The sequence below is a fragment of the Gorilla gorilla genome, chromosome X, assembly GCF_029281585.2.
Source record: "Gorilla gorilla gorilla isolate KB3781 chromosome X, NHGRI_mGorGor1-v2.1_pri, whole genome shotgun sequence".
NCBI lineage: Eukaryota > Metazoa > Chordata > Mammalia > Primates > Hominidae > Gorilla > Gorilla gorilla.
In genome coordinates this window covers 146200384-146220641 of record NC_073247.2, presented here as the reverse complement: position 1 = coordinate 146220641, position 20258 = coordinate 146200384, and the positions used below count along the sequence as shown (strand labels likewise).

Here is a 20258-nt window from a genome sequence, read left to right as displayed (position 1 = left end):
ACCCAGGCTGTTCTTTCTCAATTTCTAACGCTCAGTTTTATAGTCTGTAACAATGCCATTGGGACGAACACATTCTCTCAAAAGTTCATTACCAGTAGACCTCCAACCAAAACTTAAACTTCTAAACTAAAAGCACAATTCCTTCCTTGGTTGGTATGATGTTTCGGTTATCTGATTTTTGGAAGGGGTGCACTTAAAGAAAACTTATGAGGGAGGACGCGAAGTGGGATAGGGAACGGTAGAGAACTGAGAAAGGACATGGTCTTAGATACAGTTTAGCCTTGGCGTCCACAGCAGGAAACATTTGCAGTAGTCCTGCTTGAGGCAGGGGCCAGGGATTTTGTATCCCAGAATCATTCATTGGCTATAAGGGGAGTATAGCTTCCTAGGTTCCCATCAGGCAAGGGCAGATAATCAGAGGTCGCAGAGGTAAGCTGCACTTGAAACAGATGTGGGATGGGGTGCTAGCTGGTGAAGAGAGCCGGGCAGGGCACCAATAGCATCTACTACACCCAGGTCCACAGGCTACATCAGATGGATACTACTGAACATAAGTCACCATGGATATATTTGGAAATACCTTCATAATATAAGAAACCAGTTTAAACGAATAATATCTGCATGAATATAATGCTAATAAAGACTATGTGTACTGTATAATTAAGACTATGCCTATTTTCCACCATTTGTTAGAAATTTATTTATTTATTTATTTATTTTGAGATGGAGTTACTCTTGTCACCCAGGCTGGAGTGCAGTGGCGCAAATTCGGCTTGCTGCAACCTATGCGTCCTGGGTTCAAGCGATTCTCCTGCCTCAGCCTCTCAAGTAGCTGGGATTACAAGTGTGCACCACCATGGCCAGCTAATTTTTGTATTTTTAGTAGAGACGGGGTTTCACCATGTTGGCCAGGCTGGTCTCGAACTCCTGACTTCAGTTGATCTGCCCACCTTGGCCTCCCAAAGTGCTGGGATTACAGGCATGAGCCACCGCGCCTGGCCCATTTGTTAGAAATTTTAAAAGCCTTGGCTGGGCTCAGTGGCTCATGCCTGTAATCTCAGCACTTTGGAAGGCCGAGGCTGGTGGATCATTTGAGGTCAGGAGTTCGACACCAGCCTGGCCACCATGGTGAAACCCCGTCTCCACTAGAAATACAAAAATTTGCCGGGCATGGTGGTGGGCACCTGTTATCCCAGCTACTTGGGAGGCTGAGGCAGAAGAATCACTTGAATCTGGGAGGCAGAGGTTTCAATGAGCCAAGATCACGCCACTGCACTCTAGCCTGGGCAACAGAGCAAGACTCCATCTCAAAAAAAAAAAAAAGGGAATTTAAAAAGCCTTTTAAAATAGCTTATTTTAATAGGTGAATCTAGATAAAACTATAAAAACTACATGATATAGAAATGTTTCTACTTCCACTTTGTGGGTGGACTTTTAAAGACTTAATACCTGACACCTTTTTCTTTTTTGGAGATGGAGTGTCACTCTGTTGCCCAGGCTGGAGTGCAGTAGCACAACCTCAGCTCACTGCAACCTCCGCCTCCTGGGTTCAAGCGATTCTCCTGCCTCAGCCTCCTGAGTAGCTGGGACTACAGGCACGCGCCACCATGCCTGGCTAATTTTTGTATTTTTAGTAGAGATGGGGTTTCACCATGTTGGCCAGGCTGGTCACGAACTCCTGACCTCAAGTGACCCACCTGCCTTGGCCTCCCAAAGTGCTGGGATTACAGCCATGAGCCACTCCACCCGGCCTCCTGACACCTTTTTCTAATAATTATTTAGCAATTGTCTTTTATCTGTTATTTTGATTGCATCTCCTAATATTCTTAAGTGTCTTTGGGAAGTTTAAATTAGTATAAAACTAGAATAATGGGCATTTGATTTGATAGTCTACCAGAATTGCCTGTAGTATATGCCTATATTCATACATATCTTTACATATATAAATTGTAATATATATGACAAATAATATGTAGATAGTTAATATAATGTGAATTTTCACCTCGATTTCAAAGAAAACTCCAAGAACATGCATTTGCTCCTCCCACCATCTGCAGAGATTTCCATAACAATGGCAAACACTTAATAGCATTCACCATTGGAGAAATTTAAACACCGGATGTTTGAAGACAATCAGAGATGATTGTTAAAAATTGGTGGGGAAGGGGTGTTCAATAATAGTATTGTGATTGCATTTTTTAAAAGTATGCATCTTAGAGACATATAATGATATATATGAGGATGAAATGATGTCTTTGGAATTTGCTTCAAAATAAACCATGGTGTGTGGGGACAGGGAATTGGGAGGAATATATATGAAACCAGATGGGAAATTAGTTCATAATTGTTGAAGCTGGGTAATGTGTTCATGGTAAAAACTTTCTGCAGGGCATTTAGTGATATGAATCAATGGACTTTAAAAAATATGTATAAAACTTTGGTGGCCAGCTGCGGTGGCTCAGGCCTGTAATCCCAGCACTTTGGGAGGCTGAGGCAGGTGGATCATTTGAAGTCAGGAGTTCGAGACCAGCCTGACCAACATGGTGAAACCCTGTCTCTACTAAAAATACAAAAATTAGCCAGGCGTGGTGGTGCATGTCTGTAGTCCCAACTACTCAGGAGGCTGAGGCAGGAGAATCGCTTTGACCCAGGAGGCGGAGGCTGCAGTGAGCCGAGATCATGACACTGCACTCCAGCCTGGGTGACAGAGTGAGACTCCATCTCAAAACAACAACAACAACAAAAACTCTTTGACTTGGGAATTTCTGTTCTAGAAATTTATCTTAAGGGAAAAATCAGACAAGGGCAGAAAGCTCTATGTACAAGAATGTTCATCTCAGTATTGTTTATTTTTAGCCCACGTGTCCTATAAGAAAAAAAGAAGTGTTACTTCAGCAAAATGAAAAAGGAATCTAAGATAGATGAGGACAGGAGATACAAACAAAACAAAACAGTCACAAGTTAAGGGTGAAAACAGTGCAGAAGGTCAATTTCCTCTATTTTGAGTGCACTTCAGTGGAAAAGGTTGAGAATCATTCTGAGTACTGGGGAAGAAGAATGTTCTCTCTAGCTCATCTGAACCAAATAGTTTGTACTCTTTCCTTCAGATGGCTCTTTAGTTAAATATCCTGATGACCTCCTCAAGGGTTATTCCTGTTCCTTGAGTTTGCTGACCCTAGTTTTGAACCTTCTTCAGACTCCCTTGGAAAGAGCTGCTGTTTCTGCTGGTGTGTTTAACTTTTAAGCAAAATTGAAAAATTATAGGAAAGGTGCTGGGCGTGGTGGCTCATGCCTGTAATCTGAGCACTTCTGGAGGCTGAGGGAGGAGGACTGCTTGAGCTCAGGAGTTCGAGACCAGCCTTGGCAACATGGTAAAACCCCATCTCTACAAATAATACAAAAATTAGCGGGGTGTGGTGGTGCGTGCCTGTGGTTCCAGCTACTCGGGAGGCTGAGGTGGAAGGATGGCTTGAGCCCAGGTAGTTGAGGCTGTAGTGAGCCACAATCATGCCACTGCACTCCAGGCTGGGTGACAGTGCAAGACACTGTCTCAATCAATCAATCAATCAATAAAATAAAATTTTAAAAAGAAAATTATAGAAAAGTTGCAAGAAAAGCACAAATAATTCCTGTATATCCTTCACGAAGGTTCACCAACTTGTGACATTTTGCACCATTTGCTTTATCTTTTCGTATATACACACACATTTTTTTCCTGAACCAGTTAAATTGTAGACATGACACTTCATTACTCCTAAATACTTCAGTATGCATTTTCTAAGAATAAGGATATTCTCTTATATAACTACAGTACAATGATTAGAATCAGGAAACTAACATTGACACAATATTATGTAATATTCAATTCATATTTACATTTAGCCAATAGTCCCCAAAATGTCCTTCAGAGCAAGGGTTCCCCCGACCCCGAATTGGCATCCAATTCAGGATGAAGCATTACTTTTAGTTGTCATGTGTCTTTAGTCACCTTTAGTCTGGAACAGTTCCTCAGCCTTTGTTTCTCAGGACATTTTTTTTTTTTTTTTTTTTTTTGAGGAGTACAGGCCAGTCGTTCTGTGGAACATCTTTCAATCTGGGAGTCTCGGCTATTTCTTGGTGATTAGATCAGCACTATTTGCAACAACAAAATGGCAACCATAAAACCTGGAAACAACTGTCCAATGATAGGGAAATGGTTAAGTAAACTATGATACATCCACAAAATGGACTATTATGCAGCCAATAAGAATGACAGAGTATACTGACCTGGTAAGATACTTCCAATTTTTAAGTGAAAAAAGTAGATTATAACTTAATAGGTATGAACCTATTTTTTGTAGAAATGTCTGAAAGATTTTACAAAACATACAATTGTGGCCTATGGGTACTAGAATTATGGGATATTTAAAATTTTTATTTTTACTTATCTGTATAATTTATGTGTAATAAACATCAATTCACCTGTTAATAGTAGAAAAAAATACACTTAAAATGAGGCTAGCTTCTTGATTTTATATGTGAAGGATCATGGTGTGGAAAAGGGAATACAAATTACTTTTCTGTTAAAAAGAAAGAATAAAAAGGACTTACTATTACGAACCAGCTAATTTCACTTACAATCACTTTATCTTCTATATTCCTTAAGACAATGCAGTGGTTTAAGGGATATCACCCCCATTTTGACAGACGGGATGGTGGCTGAGGCTGAGAGAAGGGGAATGGTACCTTGCTTAGAGTTATCAGTTATGAGTGGCCAATCTAGTTTTCAAACCCAGGTCTTTCAGACCATAAAACCCTTATTTTTCTCCGCCTCACATTGCTCCTGTGTAGCCTCCTGAAAGGCAGGGCTAGGAGAATCAACAGGTGGAAGTTGCAAGAAGTTGATTTTTTTTTTTGAGACAGGGTCTTGCTCTGTTGTCCAGGCTGGAGTGCAGTGGCATGATCATGGCTTACTGCAGCCTTGACCTCCCGGGCTTAAGCGATTGTCCCGCCTCAACCTCCCCAGTAGATGAGACTACAGGCACGTGCTGCCATTCTCGACTAATTTTTTCTTTTTTTGAGATAGGGTCTCGCTTTGTTTTCCAGGCTGGAATGCAGTGGCATGGTCTCAGCTTACTGCAGCTTCACTCCTGGGCTTAAGCAATCCTCCCACCTCAGCCTCCCGAGTAGCTGGGGCCACAGGTGCATGCCACCGTGCCTTGCTAATTTTTGTATTTCTTGTAGAGACATGGTTTTGCCATGTTGCCCAGGCTAATTTTTTAATTTTTTGTAGAGATGAGGCCTCACTATGTTGCCCATGTTGGTCTCAAATTCCTGGGCTCAAATGATCCTCCTGCCTCAGCCTCCCAAAGTGCTGGGATGACAGCCATAAAGAGGCGATTTTTTGAACAGCAGAATTGAAGAATTGTGAAATGGGCTGAACTCTCTGTACCTAGAAATGTTGCAGTAGAAGGCAGATGTCATTGAGGGATGTGGCAGAAAGGGCTCCTGGAGAAGAATGGCAGCACCATTTTTCAGCTGTCTGCTGCCTGACTCCATCTGGATATGGGGCTTGGAATCTTGACTAGAATTCTCCATATTTTGGTCTTAAAACCTTTCATCTGGTGATTTTCACAGTTTCATAAGAAGGTATGTGTTTCAACTGTTCTTTTCTTGACTAGACAAGAATTACATATGTCTACATATGTACACAAATGCATTTTGGTTTCCCAATGCACCTCGAGCTTTGAGTTGTCTCTGCCATGTGGCATTTTTTGTAAGCAAATTGGTTAATCACCTCCATTACCCCTGGATATTACTGGCCCCAACCTCCCACTTTTCTCAATTCTCTTCTACCCTTTCACCTCCCTGTATAGTTCACCCCACTCTTCATCTAGACATTTTACCTTTGCCAAGGAAATAGCAGAATTTATGTAGATTCCTATTAAATCTCTGCGAGCAGGGTAGGGGGTGGGTAGATAGTTCATGGAGGGTCCCAGCCAGTGGACTTTGCAACGTTGGTTTTATTATTAAATGTGTTACTTCTATTCTTGGGTCACCTGCAAGAGCAGATTAGCAGAGGACCAAACGACAGCACTTGGATTGTCAGCGACATCAAGTAGAGTCAAGATGTAAGATAACTGGCTGGGCACAGTAGCTCATGCCTGTAAACCCAGCACTTTGGGAGGCTGAGGTGAGAGGATTGCTTGAGCTCAAGAGTTTGAGACCAGTCTGGGCAACATACCAGAACCTCATCTCTACAAAAATTAAAAAAAAAAAAAAGCAGGCTGGGCGCGGTGGCTCACGCTTGTAATCTCAGCACTTTGGGAGGCTGAGGTGGGAGGATCACAAGGTCAGGGGTTCAAGACTAGCTTGGCCAATATGGTGAAACCTCGCCTCTACTAAAAATACAAAAATTAGCCAGGTGTGGTGGCATGCGCCTGTAATCCCAGCTACTCAGGAGGCTGAGGCAGGAGAATCACTTGAACCCAGGACGTAGAGGTTGCAGTGAGCCAAGATCACACCATTACACTCCAGCCTGGATGACAAGAGCGAGACTCTGTCTCGAAAAAAAAAAAAAAGGGCTAGGTGTGGTGGTAACATGCCTGTAGTCCTAGCTACTTGGGAGGCTGAATCAGGAGGATTGCTTGAGCCCAGGAAGTTGAGACTGCAGTGAGCTGTGATTGTACACTGCACTCCAGCCTGGGTGACAAAGCAAAACCTTGTCTCAAAAAAAAAAAAAAAAAAAAAAAGAACTGGAAAAACACCTATTGGTTTTCACAACAGTCATTGGTAAACTTTGCTGGGGCAGTTTTTGTGTAGTTGAGAGAAGTGAAGGTGGGGAGACAGAAGCGAGTGCAGTGGGTTGATGAACAAATAATAAAAATAGAGAAATGGAGATATCAAGTGGTAACTTGACTTTCAAGAAAATTATATGAGGAGAGAAATGGGAATTATATGAGAAGAGGAGAAAAGCTAGACTTGGGAACACAGGTACAAGGGCCAATGTATTGGGGGATGGGAGAGTCTTGGGTCTATGCTCACTCCGTTAATCCTCACAAGTCTATGAGCGAAGTATGATTTCTATCTGCATTTTATTTATTTAGAGTTATTTATTTATTATTTTGAGCTCTGTCGCCCAGGTTGGAGTGCAGTGGTGCAGCGTCCGCCTCCCTGGTTCAAGCAATTCTCCTGCCTCTGCCTCCCGAGTAGCTGGGATAACAGGCACTCACCACCACGCCTGGCTAATTTTTGTATTTTTAGTAGAGACAGGGTTTCACCACGTTGCCCTGGCTAGTCTCAAACTCCTGACCTCAAGTGATCCGCCCACCTCAGCCTCCCAAAGTGCTGGGATTACAGGCGTGAGCCACCGCACCTGGCCCCCTGAATTATTTTCAAGGAAATCTCAGCTATCCCACCACTTTACAATAAGTATTTCAGTATGTATATCTAAAAGATACACTCTTATTTCTAGTGTTTTCCTCATGATCTTTAAAATCTCTACTACATCTATAGTAATGTTCTGTTTTATTTTTAATATTGTTTATGCCTTCTCTTATTTCCTTTTTAAACTTTAAATTTTGATGTAAGGTCAAACTTACAGAAATGTTGCAACAATAGTACAAAGAATTCCTGAATACCCTTTGCTCAGATTCACCAGTTTTAAAAAATCTTGTCCCACTTGCTTTATCATTTGCCTTCTCGCTCTCTCTACCGGTATGTGTCTGTATATATATTTTTTCAGAACCGTTTGTAAATTGGAGCTATTTTTTCTCCTTGACCTGTGAGTATTTCAGTGTGTATTTTCTAACAAAGACATTCTTTTACACACCAGAGAACAATCAGAAAATTTAGCCTTGATGTTACTACTGTACTCCAATCTTGACAACTGTTTCAATACCATCCTTTATAGTTACTTTTTTCACAGTCCAGGATCACACATTAAATTGTCTCCTGAATCAGGAAGAGTTCATGACATTGGCATTTTTGACGCATATAGGCCAGTTGTTTTGTAGAATGTCCCTCAATTTGGGTTTGTCTGATGCTTCCCCACGAACAGACTCAGGTTATGCATTTTTGGAGGACTACCACAGAAATTATATTTGTTCTCAGAGCAGCATAGCAGGAGGTAAATAGCATCATTTTTTTCCCATTATTGTTGATGTTCTTTCATTATCCATTTACAGTGGTGTCTTGCCATTGTAAAATTACTACTTTCCACTTTGTAATTAACAATTTGTGGCTTAGTTTGGGGGTATGTAAGTATCCTATTCCTCATCGAGCCTTCACCCACTACTTTTAGCACCCATTGATGACTCTTGCCCAAATCAGTTATTACTACGATTACATGTGTGAGCCACCGTGCCTTGCCTCTATCTGCATTTTAAAGATGAGATCATGGAAGTGGAGAGAGGCTTAATAAATTAAGCAAGCTTCCATGGAATTTGAATCCGGGCCACCAAAATCTAGAGTCTGCACGCTTATGTTTGTAATAGTTTCTAGGTACTATAATGGGAAAGACAAGTAGGTAAAAAGGACAGAAGACTGATGTGGAGAACCTGAGACCAAATGCCAAATGTCTGTGGTGGCATCAGTCTGCATTGTTGTGGTTTTCTTTAGCAGGTCATCTTCCCCAGATATAAGAGTGGGGTGAATTCTAGGCATGGGGAGGTAAAATGAGAGAAGTGGGGAAGCTGAGGTCAGTAGTATCAAGAGGTAATTAATGGACGGCTGGGTGCGGTGGCTCACGTCTGTAATCCCAGCACTTTGGGAGGCCAAGGCGGGTGGATCACCTGAGGTCAGGAGTTTGAGACCAGCCTGGCCAACATGGTGAAATCCTGCCTCGACTAAAAATACAAAATTAGCTGGGCGTGGTGGTGCACGCCTGTAATCTCAGCTACTCGGGAGGCTGAGGGAGGAGAATGATTTGAACCTGGGAGGTGGAGGTTGCAGTGAGCTGAGATGGCACCATTGCACCGCAGCCTCGGCAACAAGAGTGAGACGCCGTCTCAAAAAAAAAAAAAAAAAAAAAAAAAGTAGAAACCACACTAGCTTATCAGCAATAAGAATGGAGAGGATGGATCCAAAAGGCAGAGTGGTAGATTTTGTGGAACTTAGCAAGTGGATGTGGAAATCCAAGTAGACCAATTGTAACCCTACTGACTGATGGTGTCATTAACAAATAGATAAAATTCAGCTCAGGACAACTTAGTTTGGGACTCACATTTGGGTAGCCACCAGATTGGGTAGACATGTCCAGAAGTGTTGAGACTTAGCCTGAAGCTGCAATGAGTGGAAGATAATCATGTGGAACACACAGGTGGCACCTGTAAGCAGATCGTGGTGATAGGGAAGAATAATCCAAGATGGCAAAGACCAGAACCAGGTGACACTTATGTTAGAGGTAGGGAGAAGAGTCAGAAAAGGAGTGGTCTTGAAGGGGTGGTACAGATACGGGAACTAAGGAAAGAGAGTTTCCCAGAAGGCATCAAAGGAAAAAAAGAATAAAGTTGTGACTGTTTGAAGTTTTGCATCAATCTTTCAAGGAAGTGGCCTATAAACTGTAAGGTGCATTTCCAAGTTCCATGCAATGGTGTGTCCCCAGTTATTAAATGCTCCAAAGACCACAGTAAAAGCTGCCTAAAGTTTTTCTCTCCTACCCTGCCTCTTTGCTAAGCAACATACGTTTTCTTTAATGCTTTTCTTCCCCCCTGCATCCCCAGCACACTGGCTAGCTGCCCTAAGCTGTTTGGGCACATGGAATAGGTTGAAGCGCTTAATAACAATTCTTCTAAGGGACGTCCAGAAAGAATGTTGTATTTAAGGATAATGCCAAAATTCCAGCTCTTTGATCTGGAACTTTCAGAAACTGCTTATCTTTCGTGCTTGCTCTCTAACCAGGAACATATGAGAACAGGGTCCAAAGAATTATTGCTTCCTGGTAATACTAAATCAATACTAAATATAGAACATAAGCCTATTGGGCTTAAGGATCAGGAACGTTTGAAAATAAGCCTTTGTGTTAAATTGTCTGGCTAGCCTCTGAAATAAAAATAACAGCAGTCTCCATGATTGCTACAGTTGTAAGTTACAAACCTTTTTCAATAAAATTGTTGTTTGGCTAATGTTATAAATACTAATTAGCGCCAAATGTGATTTTGAGAATTTTAAAACTAATTTTCATGTAGCATTAATTCATCCTTCACTACATTCAATTTATTCTTTATTTTAAAACTTCCATGCTGACTGACCAGCATAATTCAGTACCCATGTTATTTTTACCAATTTATTTTCAGACATGCAGAGGTAACTGTTGCTTGAAATTGCTAAATGACAAAAATAATAGCTCATTTTTGGCAAATGAGCTGAAAGTATCTTGACAATTTTTCTGATTAGGCTTAGATTTTATTCATAAAAGGACAAAACAACTACTTGAAGTGAAAACTTCAGATGATTTCATCTTGTTTCATGTAAGTGACCATTTGTTAGGCACAGTCATAATTTTGGGAATAAGAACCATCATATGACAGATAAAGGTCATAGGAGTTCTTCAACAAAACAGTACACAGCCCCTTCAGGTGTCCTGAACTGAGCTACATATGACTCTGGACACCGGGCAGGTCCATCTGGAAACAACAGACAGTGATGAGCAATCTGTTACTTTTCAGAAAGCAGGAAGGGAAGTGATTCACCAGCTACTGCTGTTAATACATACGAAATAAACCTTTCAATTTAGCCTTTTCACAAATGAAATGTAGTGCCCCATTTCCCAATGATGATTCATATGTCACTTTCAGATATAGTCTATATGGGTTTTACAATACAATCAAACCCCATAGAATTTTCTGGAGTGTGTGTGTTTTTTCTTAAAGGCACCACACTTAAAAGCACTCTTCTGGAATGGAGAAGCGGGCAAGCTTAATCCCTGGAATGGATGGGTAACTTTTTTTTTTTTTTGAGGTAGAGTCTTGCTCTGTTGCCCAGGCTGGAATGCCGTGGAGCCAACACGGCTCACTGCAACTGTGACTTCCCAAGCTTAAGCGATCCTCCCACCTCAGCCTCCTGAACAGCTGGGACTACAAGCGCATGCCACCACACGTGGCTATTTTTTCTGGTTTTTTTTTTTTTTTTTTTTTTTTTGTAGAGATGGGGTTCTCACTATGTTGCCCAGGCTGGTCTTGAACTCCTGGGCAATCCTCCTGCCTCAGCCTCCCAAAGTGCTGGGATTACAGATGTGAGCCAAAAATGGCTGGCTGGCAATTTTTATCAAAACTTTAAATGTACATACCCTTGACTTAGCAGTTCTACTTCTGGAAGTTTATCTTAAGAAATTACTTGCATAAAGGATATATGTAAGGCTGGAGAGAACAATTTCAGTTCATCCATACACTGAAATACCATGGAGCGATTTAAAAAAAAAAAATTGAGAAATCTAGATGTACTGACACCTTGTAATGTTGTTCAAGTAAAAAAGACGAGGTGCAGAACTGTATGTATGATTCTATTTATGGTAAAAATATTCTATTTTTTTATGCATGATTCTATTTATGTTATGCATGATTCTGTTTACGTAAAAAAAGTGTTTATGTTATATATGTACAGAAGCATTTAGAAGAATATGTATCAAATACTTCTAGGGAGTAGACTTGTACAGAAGGGGGGATTTTCACATTTTGCTTTATATACCTTTGTATTTTAATTTTGTAAAATGGCTACATAGCACTTTAAAAATTGAGATAAAATTAATATAAAATCCACTCTTGCCAGATGTGGTGGCTCACGACTGTAATCCCAGCACTTTGGGAGGCCGAGGCAGGTGGATCACCTGAGGTCGGGAGTTCGAGACCAGCCTGACCAACATGGAGAAACCCCCGTCTCTACTAAAAAAAATAGAAAATTCGCCGGGCACGTAATCCCAGCTGCCTGTAATCCCAGCTACCTGGGAGGCTGAGGTAGGAGAATCGCTTGAACCCGGGAGGCGGAGGTTGTGGTGAGTGGAGATCGGGCCATTGCACTCCAGCCTGGGCAACAAGAGCGAAACTCCATCTCAAAAAAAAAAAATAAATAAATAAATAAATAAATCCACTCTTTTAAAGGGTATAATTTATGATTTTTAGTATATTCACAAAGTCGTGCAACCATCAACCAGTACCTAATTCCAGACATTTCACCACCCCCAAAAAGAAACAGTATAACCAATAAAAGTCATTTCTCATTCCCCCATGTTTGCAGTCCCTGGGAACCATTAATCTGTATTCCATCTCTATGGATTTGCCTCTCTGAACAATTCGTATAAATGGAATCATACAATATGTGACCTCTGTGCCTGGCTTCTTAGCATAATGTTTTCAAGGCTCATACACACTGGCATATGTATCAGTAATTCATTCCTTTTTATGACCATATATTACTTTAATACAAAATCTGTAAACAGGTCTGATTTTTAAAACACTCAGAAACAACTTACCCTTCTGTACCAATTACTTCATAGAAACTCAACAACAACTCTAAATCCAGTCTCATATAAAAGCATAGTTTCTGTCTCCCAATTCCTAATACTGTCTTCAATATCTAGTTTCTCAGGTTCCATTTAAAAGGCTACCCCCTCAAACAGTACTCTTGTTTTCATTGGAATATTATCGTTCACACAGTAGAACTAGCTAGCTCTTTGCCCAGCTACATTTTATTTTCCCTATCTCCCCACCACTGCCCCACAACCAGCATAAAAACCCACTTATAGCCACTGAGAGGTATAGGCAAAGGTATAATTTGGATGTTTACGGATCTGCTGTCTTTTGACAAGGATGCAGGTCTGGTTGACTGACTTCAGTACACTGACCCTATGTAGAGCATGTCTGCTATCATGTAACACTTTCCAAATGCCACCATTAACTTGTACAGTAATTGGTTATTTTATAGTTTTCATCTTCTGAATAAAAATCACAAATACATTTTTGCTTTACATCATTAATATTTAGTTACCTCATTATCTGAACAAGGCAGTATTATGTAACATTGGTTGATGTATAAAGCACCATTTTGCCTACACAACTGAGGACTTAGTCTAATATGTAAACATAAAAGGGATTGGGTTTTTCTCTTAAAAAGATAAACTAGCCATCTGCTGGCCATAGAATTTTCCTAAGAAATTCTACCAGGTCCATCCTTTGGAGTAACCTTAGCAATTGCTGGTGACTGCAGCTGGAAAAAAAAACAAAAACAAAAACCAGCTTAAATAGTTTCAATTCGCTAAAGAATAGCACATAACTTCCCATCTCCATATTTTTATGGCAATTAAAATGAGACTTTAAAAATTGGTGGCAATTAAAATGAGACTTAATAATGGATTTTAAACACACACAGGCACATATGTGCCAGGCACTACTAAGTAACATTTGCAGTGAAGTACACTATCCTATGTTCCGGAGTTAATTAGAACATGTTACTTGATTTTTTCCCCCACTCTGCAGGTTAGGAATTGTGTGTATGGAATGAGCATATCCTACTAATTACAACTTGATTTCTGCCCTGGCTGTGACAAACCTCAATATATGAGCACTGTACTAGAAGCACACTGTCCATGGTAATGGGAGTACATTTAAAGATATAAGGTAAAATCCCTTTATGACAAGGATATTAATCCTGCACCCATATTACCAATCTGATAAATTGTACTAGGAGTTTTGGTTTATTTTCAAAATAACCTTCTAACTAGGTTTCAGAGGATCTGATTTAAACGATGGGCATCTGAACCATGTAATAAAAAAACCAAGTGTAATGCAGTTCGATTGTACTTACAAGATTGCAGTTTCTCTCCATGATAAAACTTTTATATTGTGAAACTTTGAACTGAATTCAAATTCACACTTTTTTTCCTCCCATACTTGTTTAATGAAAAGTTATTAAGGCATTTTTACTCTGAAATGAAGCAAGACTAAAAGGAACACAATACTATTGCTGTTATCAAATAAGCTTCAGTATACACTTTCACAAAAAAGACAAACAAATATGAAAGTCATAAGTCATTTATTGAATGAATAGTATATGCAAGAATACCAATAAAAGGAAACTAATACTACAAACTACAATTTTGAAAATAAAGCCAATATAACAGGAACAAAATATACATAACATGAGAGGAATGTTTGATTTTTGACCCATAATGCATTCCTTATCTTTACAATTAACCTAAATGTCTGTTAGAACAAAACTGTATACCTTGGTCTAACTTCAGCGCTTTTTTAAAAAAGCAACAACACTCTAGAACACTTTTTCTTTTGCTTTGAGATATTTGAGATTCACACATTTGTTCAAGTACACAGATTCTGATTCAATAGCAGATCTACAGATCTTGTTATCTCTTAATATCTTGAGTAGCATGTACTTCTGAGCAAGTACTATCTGAAATTCTAAAACTGCTGATTCTTGAAATAAAATTTACTTCAGTTGTGGGTTTTTAATAACTTGAGATGAAAGTAAAATTCACCCCCTGCCCCCCTCCCCCAGGAACAAAGAGCTCTTCTTAAAAGTATAGAAACTCAAGTCTATCTTTCTACTCTAAAGAACATTTCCTACTAACATTTCTGGTAAGGCAATAAATGCTCCAGAATAATCTTCAATATACGCTTGCAAAGATTACACTGTTTAATATCAATAACAAAAAAACAAAACAAAAAAAGAAAAAAGAAAGAAAAAAGACGCTTCAAAATTTCAGGCTAAAATATGCATAAAAGACAGTAACGGCAGTATTTTTTGAAATGATGTAAATGTTATATACTTATCAAATAATGTCATGCTTATTAAAACTACAGTTAAGGACTTAAGAGATGTACAGTAAATACACTGCTGAGGTCCATTTTTCTAAATATTAATACCACAATGTAATTACTACCCAGAAGATGATGATGCTACTTGGGAACATAAGTACTGTACAATTTTTACATTGTAAGGCACTTTTACTCAGCATGTGACAAAAACATGATTAGAGAATCAAAACATTGGAGGTTTACAACCAAACATGATTTTTCATGTGAATTCAATTTACATTTGAATTTTTAATGCAAGATTGTTTAGCCAATCACACCACAGTGAGAAAAACAGGTAGTCAGCCACTTATCTAGCCAACCAAAAGGTAAAGTGCTATTCTGGTTGCTAGTGGCAGAAAAAGGGCTGAAGAAACCCATACAAAGTCATACATTTTACTACATAACAAATTCATCAACTGACAGCTATAGTATTTGAACTCCTTTATATAATTATTGACTGGCCATGATTACCCCCGGCACCTTCCATTTTTCCTAAAAAAAAAAAATGATTACAGTAGTTGTCCAAAAATGAAGGAGCTCTGTTGTCCCATGGGTAAGTCTATGGCACACAATGTAAAAAATGATCTAGACACAGTGATTTAAGGATTTTAAAATAATGATTTTCAAGCTGTTGTAAGGAAAGAAAGTACAGATCCTTTGGGAGAAGTCACATAGCTTGGTAAACAAACATCTAGATCTGTCCTTGCACTTCAAGTCATGAATTTTGAAAATCACATACACACAAAAACCCAATAGCATATTAAGAGCAAAAAGAGAAAACATATAGGGCAACCCACTACTAAAGCTAGTTTCCTTCTAAAAATAGTAAAAGATGGTTAAAATAAAAGCAAGCATTGAGTCCCTTGATTTAAGTAAATGTGTGAATACACACTTGACAAACGTGATCTTAAGGGACTCGCAGTTTAAAAAAAAAATCAGTCATTAAGCACAGTGTAATTTTCCACCTGTTACATTTTTAAAATGCTGCTCTATCAGCTGCAGAATATCTCAATGTACAGTCAAGTTAACATTATTATTTCTTATTTAAAAATCTGCTTTATTGTGGTGGCTTAATAATTCAACTAGTCAAAATCCCTCCCCTTGGTACTGAGGTGCTATGGTAGTATCAGGCAGACCACAACTAAAGTTATTTGGTTTTGCCATAAAGAAATGCATAAATGTGCTTCAGCAGGTAAGTGGAAGAAAATATCACTACCTAGAAATGCCAGTGTGAAAATCCTTTCTAAAAAGCTGGGTTCTTACGCTTTCAAAAACAATTCTGACAATCGATAAAACACCACCAAGCCCTACAAGAAGAAAAGTAGGGCACAAAAGCCTATTTTATAGATAACCAAAGCAATGACTGAAAACATTAAAATATTAAATAAAGTTTCTAAAATAGTGGTCACGAAAGTAAAAATAAATACTGTTTTATGCAAAGACTTTTTTACTCCTACAGCACATGAGACCTCCTTACGTACTTTGCGCCAATATGTGAAGTGTTCCACACAACAGGGCACTTGAGAGGAACAGGTTTCGGACATGGTGTCTGAAGTCCTTAGCAAGCGGTAACCCTTTCTTTACATCTTAAAAACGTTTTATTTGCTGTTGCCAAATGTTAGTTTAAACTTGAAGGACTCAATCATTTTGCCAGAAGTCCTTTGTATAACATGGAAAGAGAGGAGGTGTGCTGTCAAGAGAATTTTGGCAAAAGCACTGGAGCTCATAGCTTATCATTACCAGTTGCCTGAGTCCATGCTGGTCAGTGAGAACAACTTTAACAGGAACCAAATGAAAAGCTTTAGCATACTTCTTGGAAGAGATTTTTAGCATGTGCTGTCAAAGTCAAGAGAAAAAGAAGGTTCTCTTCATTTCTAGCCTCCATTACTTGAGTATGAAAAAAAAATCCACAAATTACCATGTGCTGCCACGAGTGGCATGTTTGCATTGTAAAGGAAAATTTGCTTATGCTTTCCTTTGAGTATGGATCCACTAAACAAACTTAAATGCTCTAAACAGCAGAACTTTGTTCAGTCCAGAAATATAGCTTACTTCGTTTTGTCTGCTTTAACTGTTGACACTATACACAGGGTTAATAGTGTTTCAATTGCTTCCCAGAAACTGCAAACTATAGCTACGTAATATTAACATGTCAAACTCAGCCTTCTAGTGAGGGCTCATAAAACAAACAAGACATTTTTAGGCAGTTCAATGAAGGATCTAAGAGTTGGGCAGTAAAAAGTTACAAACCCTTTTTGATTTTAGAAAACAGTGAAAAAAGAATAGTAGTTATGGATGTCTTATTCATTCCCAGTTTTCTAACTCTGTCCCATGAACCTGTTTAAAAGATGATAAAAAAATGTAAAATATGATGCTTGAGGGGAACACAATCAATATAATGTTATTGAGGAGTGTGAATATCTTATTGATTTGACATTACAACTACACTTACTGATAAAGCAGATAGCTTGTTTTTATGGTTACAAAATCAGCTAGTTAAAAAACAACTACTATGCAAGCCTACAAAATCCTCAGCATTTTAGTAACATGCTCTTAACTAAACATAATAGGATTAAAAAAAAATCTCACTGCATACCATTACTTCAACATGTATATATCAGTGTGTATTGTATCCTGACAACAGATCCCATATAATTAACTTTCATACCTAGTTTCCATTAAGTTGCTGCTGAGTTAGTTGTTGCTGATCAATTTCTACTTTTCCTCGGCTTTTACTCTCTCGTTCCTCATCTTCTTCATCTCTCTCATCATTTCCACTATGATTTTTACAGTATAGTCTACAATGATGAAAGACAAAAATCTCAAAATGCTTTGTCACTGCTGATGAACATTCCTGCCAACATTAGTGGATGAGGCTAGTGCCCATTTAAAACATGGGTTTCCTCATCCACACTTTAAAAAACACTCCCCAATTAGTTACAGACCCATTTTAATCTAACAGATAGGAAAACACACTATTATTGAGATAATAAAAGTTCATCTGAAACAAAATCTCTGGTTTAGGATGACAGTTATCATAAAGCAATTCCTCACTTTGCCCAATGAGATTAAAAGCAAAGTTTTGGCCAACTTAAAAATACCAACCTTCAGGTATATTGATGAAATAATCAAATTCTATAAATTTGTTTCATATATTTAATTTAAAATCACATTTCAGGAAATATATATTCTATCTATACTGCTGCCTTCTGCTCACATTTGATGAAACAATTTTACTCAAACTCTTCAAATGGTTTTTCATTATTAGCATCCTAGCCTTCACTGGAATACCTACATGAGCCATCCAACAGTTTTCCGGCACTGCATTTGGCTATGTCTCTTTTAATCTAGACTGGTCCTTCCAACTTCTTGTTTTTACACGACACTGACTTTTTAGGATGAGATTAGACCAGACAGTCTGTCAACTGTAGCAAATTCTGGACTTGTCTAATTGTGGTACTGTTTTATTTGGTTCTCTCTCGCCCTGTATTTCCTATACACTGGGAATAAGGTCTAAAGGCTTGGTTAGCTTCAGGTTCAGCTTTTCTTTTTCAGTCAAGACACTCTGTAGGTAATCCTGCATATTTCAGGAGGTATCTAATTTCAAAATGTCCTGCTACTGGGTGACACTATGTTTGATCATTTGGTTAAAGTAGTGGTGATGACCAGCTATCTCCATTGTAAAGGTAGGTTTTCCCCTTTAAATCTGGAAAGTTATCTCTGGAGTGCTAATTTGATATCATGCTTGGTTCTAACCTTTTATTTGGGTATACAGATTGTATATTTAAAATTCATTAGGTTTTAAATAAAAACTGTAATATAGGTGATTTGGACAATCAAACAAGGACAGGCTGATTTGAGCTCAGTTTTTTTTTTCTTTTTTTCTTTTTTATTATACTTTTAAGTTCTAGGTTACATGTGCACAACGTGCAGGTCTGTTACATATGTATACATGTGCCATGTTGGTGTGCTGCACCCGTTAACTCATCATTTATATTAGGTATATCTCCTAATGCTATCCCTTCCCCCCTCCCCCCATCCCACGACAGGCCCTGGTATGTGATGTTCCCCACCCTGTGTCCAAGTGTTCTCACTGTTCAATTCCCACCTATGAGTGTAAGGCGATTCCTCAGTTTTATGTCTATTATACATAAGACGACAATGGAAGAATGCTTAGAACATGTTCACTGGATGCCCTCTTGTGGTCAGCAATAGATGAAAAAAATCATCTAGGAATTCACATGTTACAAATAGATTATCTAAACTAGGTCTAATATTTGAGTAGAATAAAAGGCAGGGGTGGGGTTCAGGACACAGTGGACAACAATAACAACTGACTTTAATCTAGTTTTGTTCATTATTTCTCTTTTTAGTCTTAAAACATTTTCAATAACTTTCAAAAAGCTAGGGAGAATTTGTACACTTCAAATACTACACATTGGGAACTACCTCTTTTTAAATTTTTAAATCATGAGTTTAAATATCAAGAGTGAGATTCCTACACAATGGCACCTACGAATAATCTTCCCATAAAATATAACCTGAATCTAATTAAACTTCTGAACCAACCTCTAGTTTACAAGAAATGGGAGAGAGGGATAGAGACACAAGTTAAATGGCATCATGAAATGGCAAAGAGACAAATCTAGAATGTGGGACTTAGGACAATTTATCGAGGCTCTTCAATAAGTAAGGGGACAAGTATGTCCGTATTTAGACTTAAGAGACATATCAAATGCAATGGATGGACCTTGCATGTATCCAGATTTCAACAAATTAAGTCTAAAATGAGATTTTTTTTATACAACTGGGCAAATGTGAAAATGGATTGGGTATAAGATGATGCTAAGAAATAATTGTTAATTTTACAAAGTGTGATAATGGAATAATAATTATATAATGACAAGACATCTGGGATTTTGCTTTAATATATATACTTCAGGAAAATAAACAATATACTTCAGGAAAATAAACAATAGATAAAGCAAGTGTGGCAATAACTTGCTAACTGCTGATATGAGGACTTGTTATACTATTCTGTTTTTGCTTACATTTGAAAATCGTCTTTTTAATAGAAAGTTCCCTCTAACAGGACAAGTGCTTTGTTGTTGGAGCAACTTTTAATTATTTTACGGGATTATTTTTTACTTGCAGAATATTTCCCATAGGCCCTTATATGGCCTTCACTAGTCTAGGTGCTAAGGTTACAGGTGTCAACTGGTCAAACAAGGTCCCTGCTGTCACAGAACTCCATTTTTTATGGTGGGAGGCTGACATTTAAAAAAAATCCATATTGAAATAGTTAAAAATACAATAAAGACAATAAAACAGGATAAATATAAATAAAAATTATTATCTATCCCTCCCTAGTCCTTTGAATAGGAATACAGTCAGGACCCAGAAAGGGCTGGTAAGGAAGAAAAGCCATAGTTAGGAGACAGGGAAGCCACTTCATTCAGAAATATTCCTCCCTGC

The 20258-nt window shown here is 38.5% G+C and overlaps 1 protein-coding gene across 2 annotated transcripts in view; it reads right to left on the bottom strand.

The window, feature by feature from the left end:
- Window positions 1-13987: 13987 nt before the first annotated feature.
- Window positions 13988-20258, bottom strand: part of PHF6 (PHD finger protein 6) — a 55736-nt gene continuing 49465 nt past the window's right edge. For both annotated transcript variants that reach the window (XM_004064888.3, XM_019019724.2), the window contains exons 10-11: window positions 17452-17581; window positions 13988-17120 (exon numbers count right to left, since the gene is read on the bottom strand). In XM_004064888.3, the coding sequence (XP_004064936.1) occupies window positions 17452-17581 (130 nt within the window). In that variant the 3' untranslated portion in view covers window positions 13988-17120. The remainder of the gene's footprint in view (window positions 17121-17451; window positions 17582-20258) is intronic.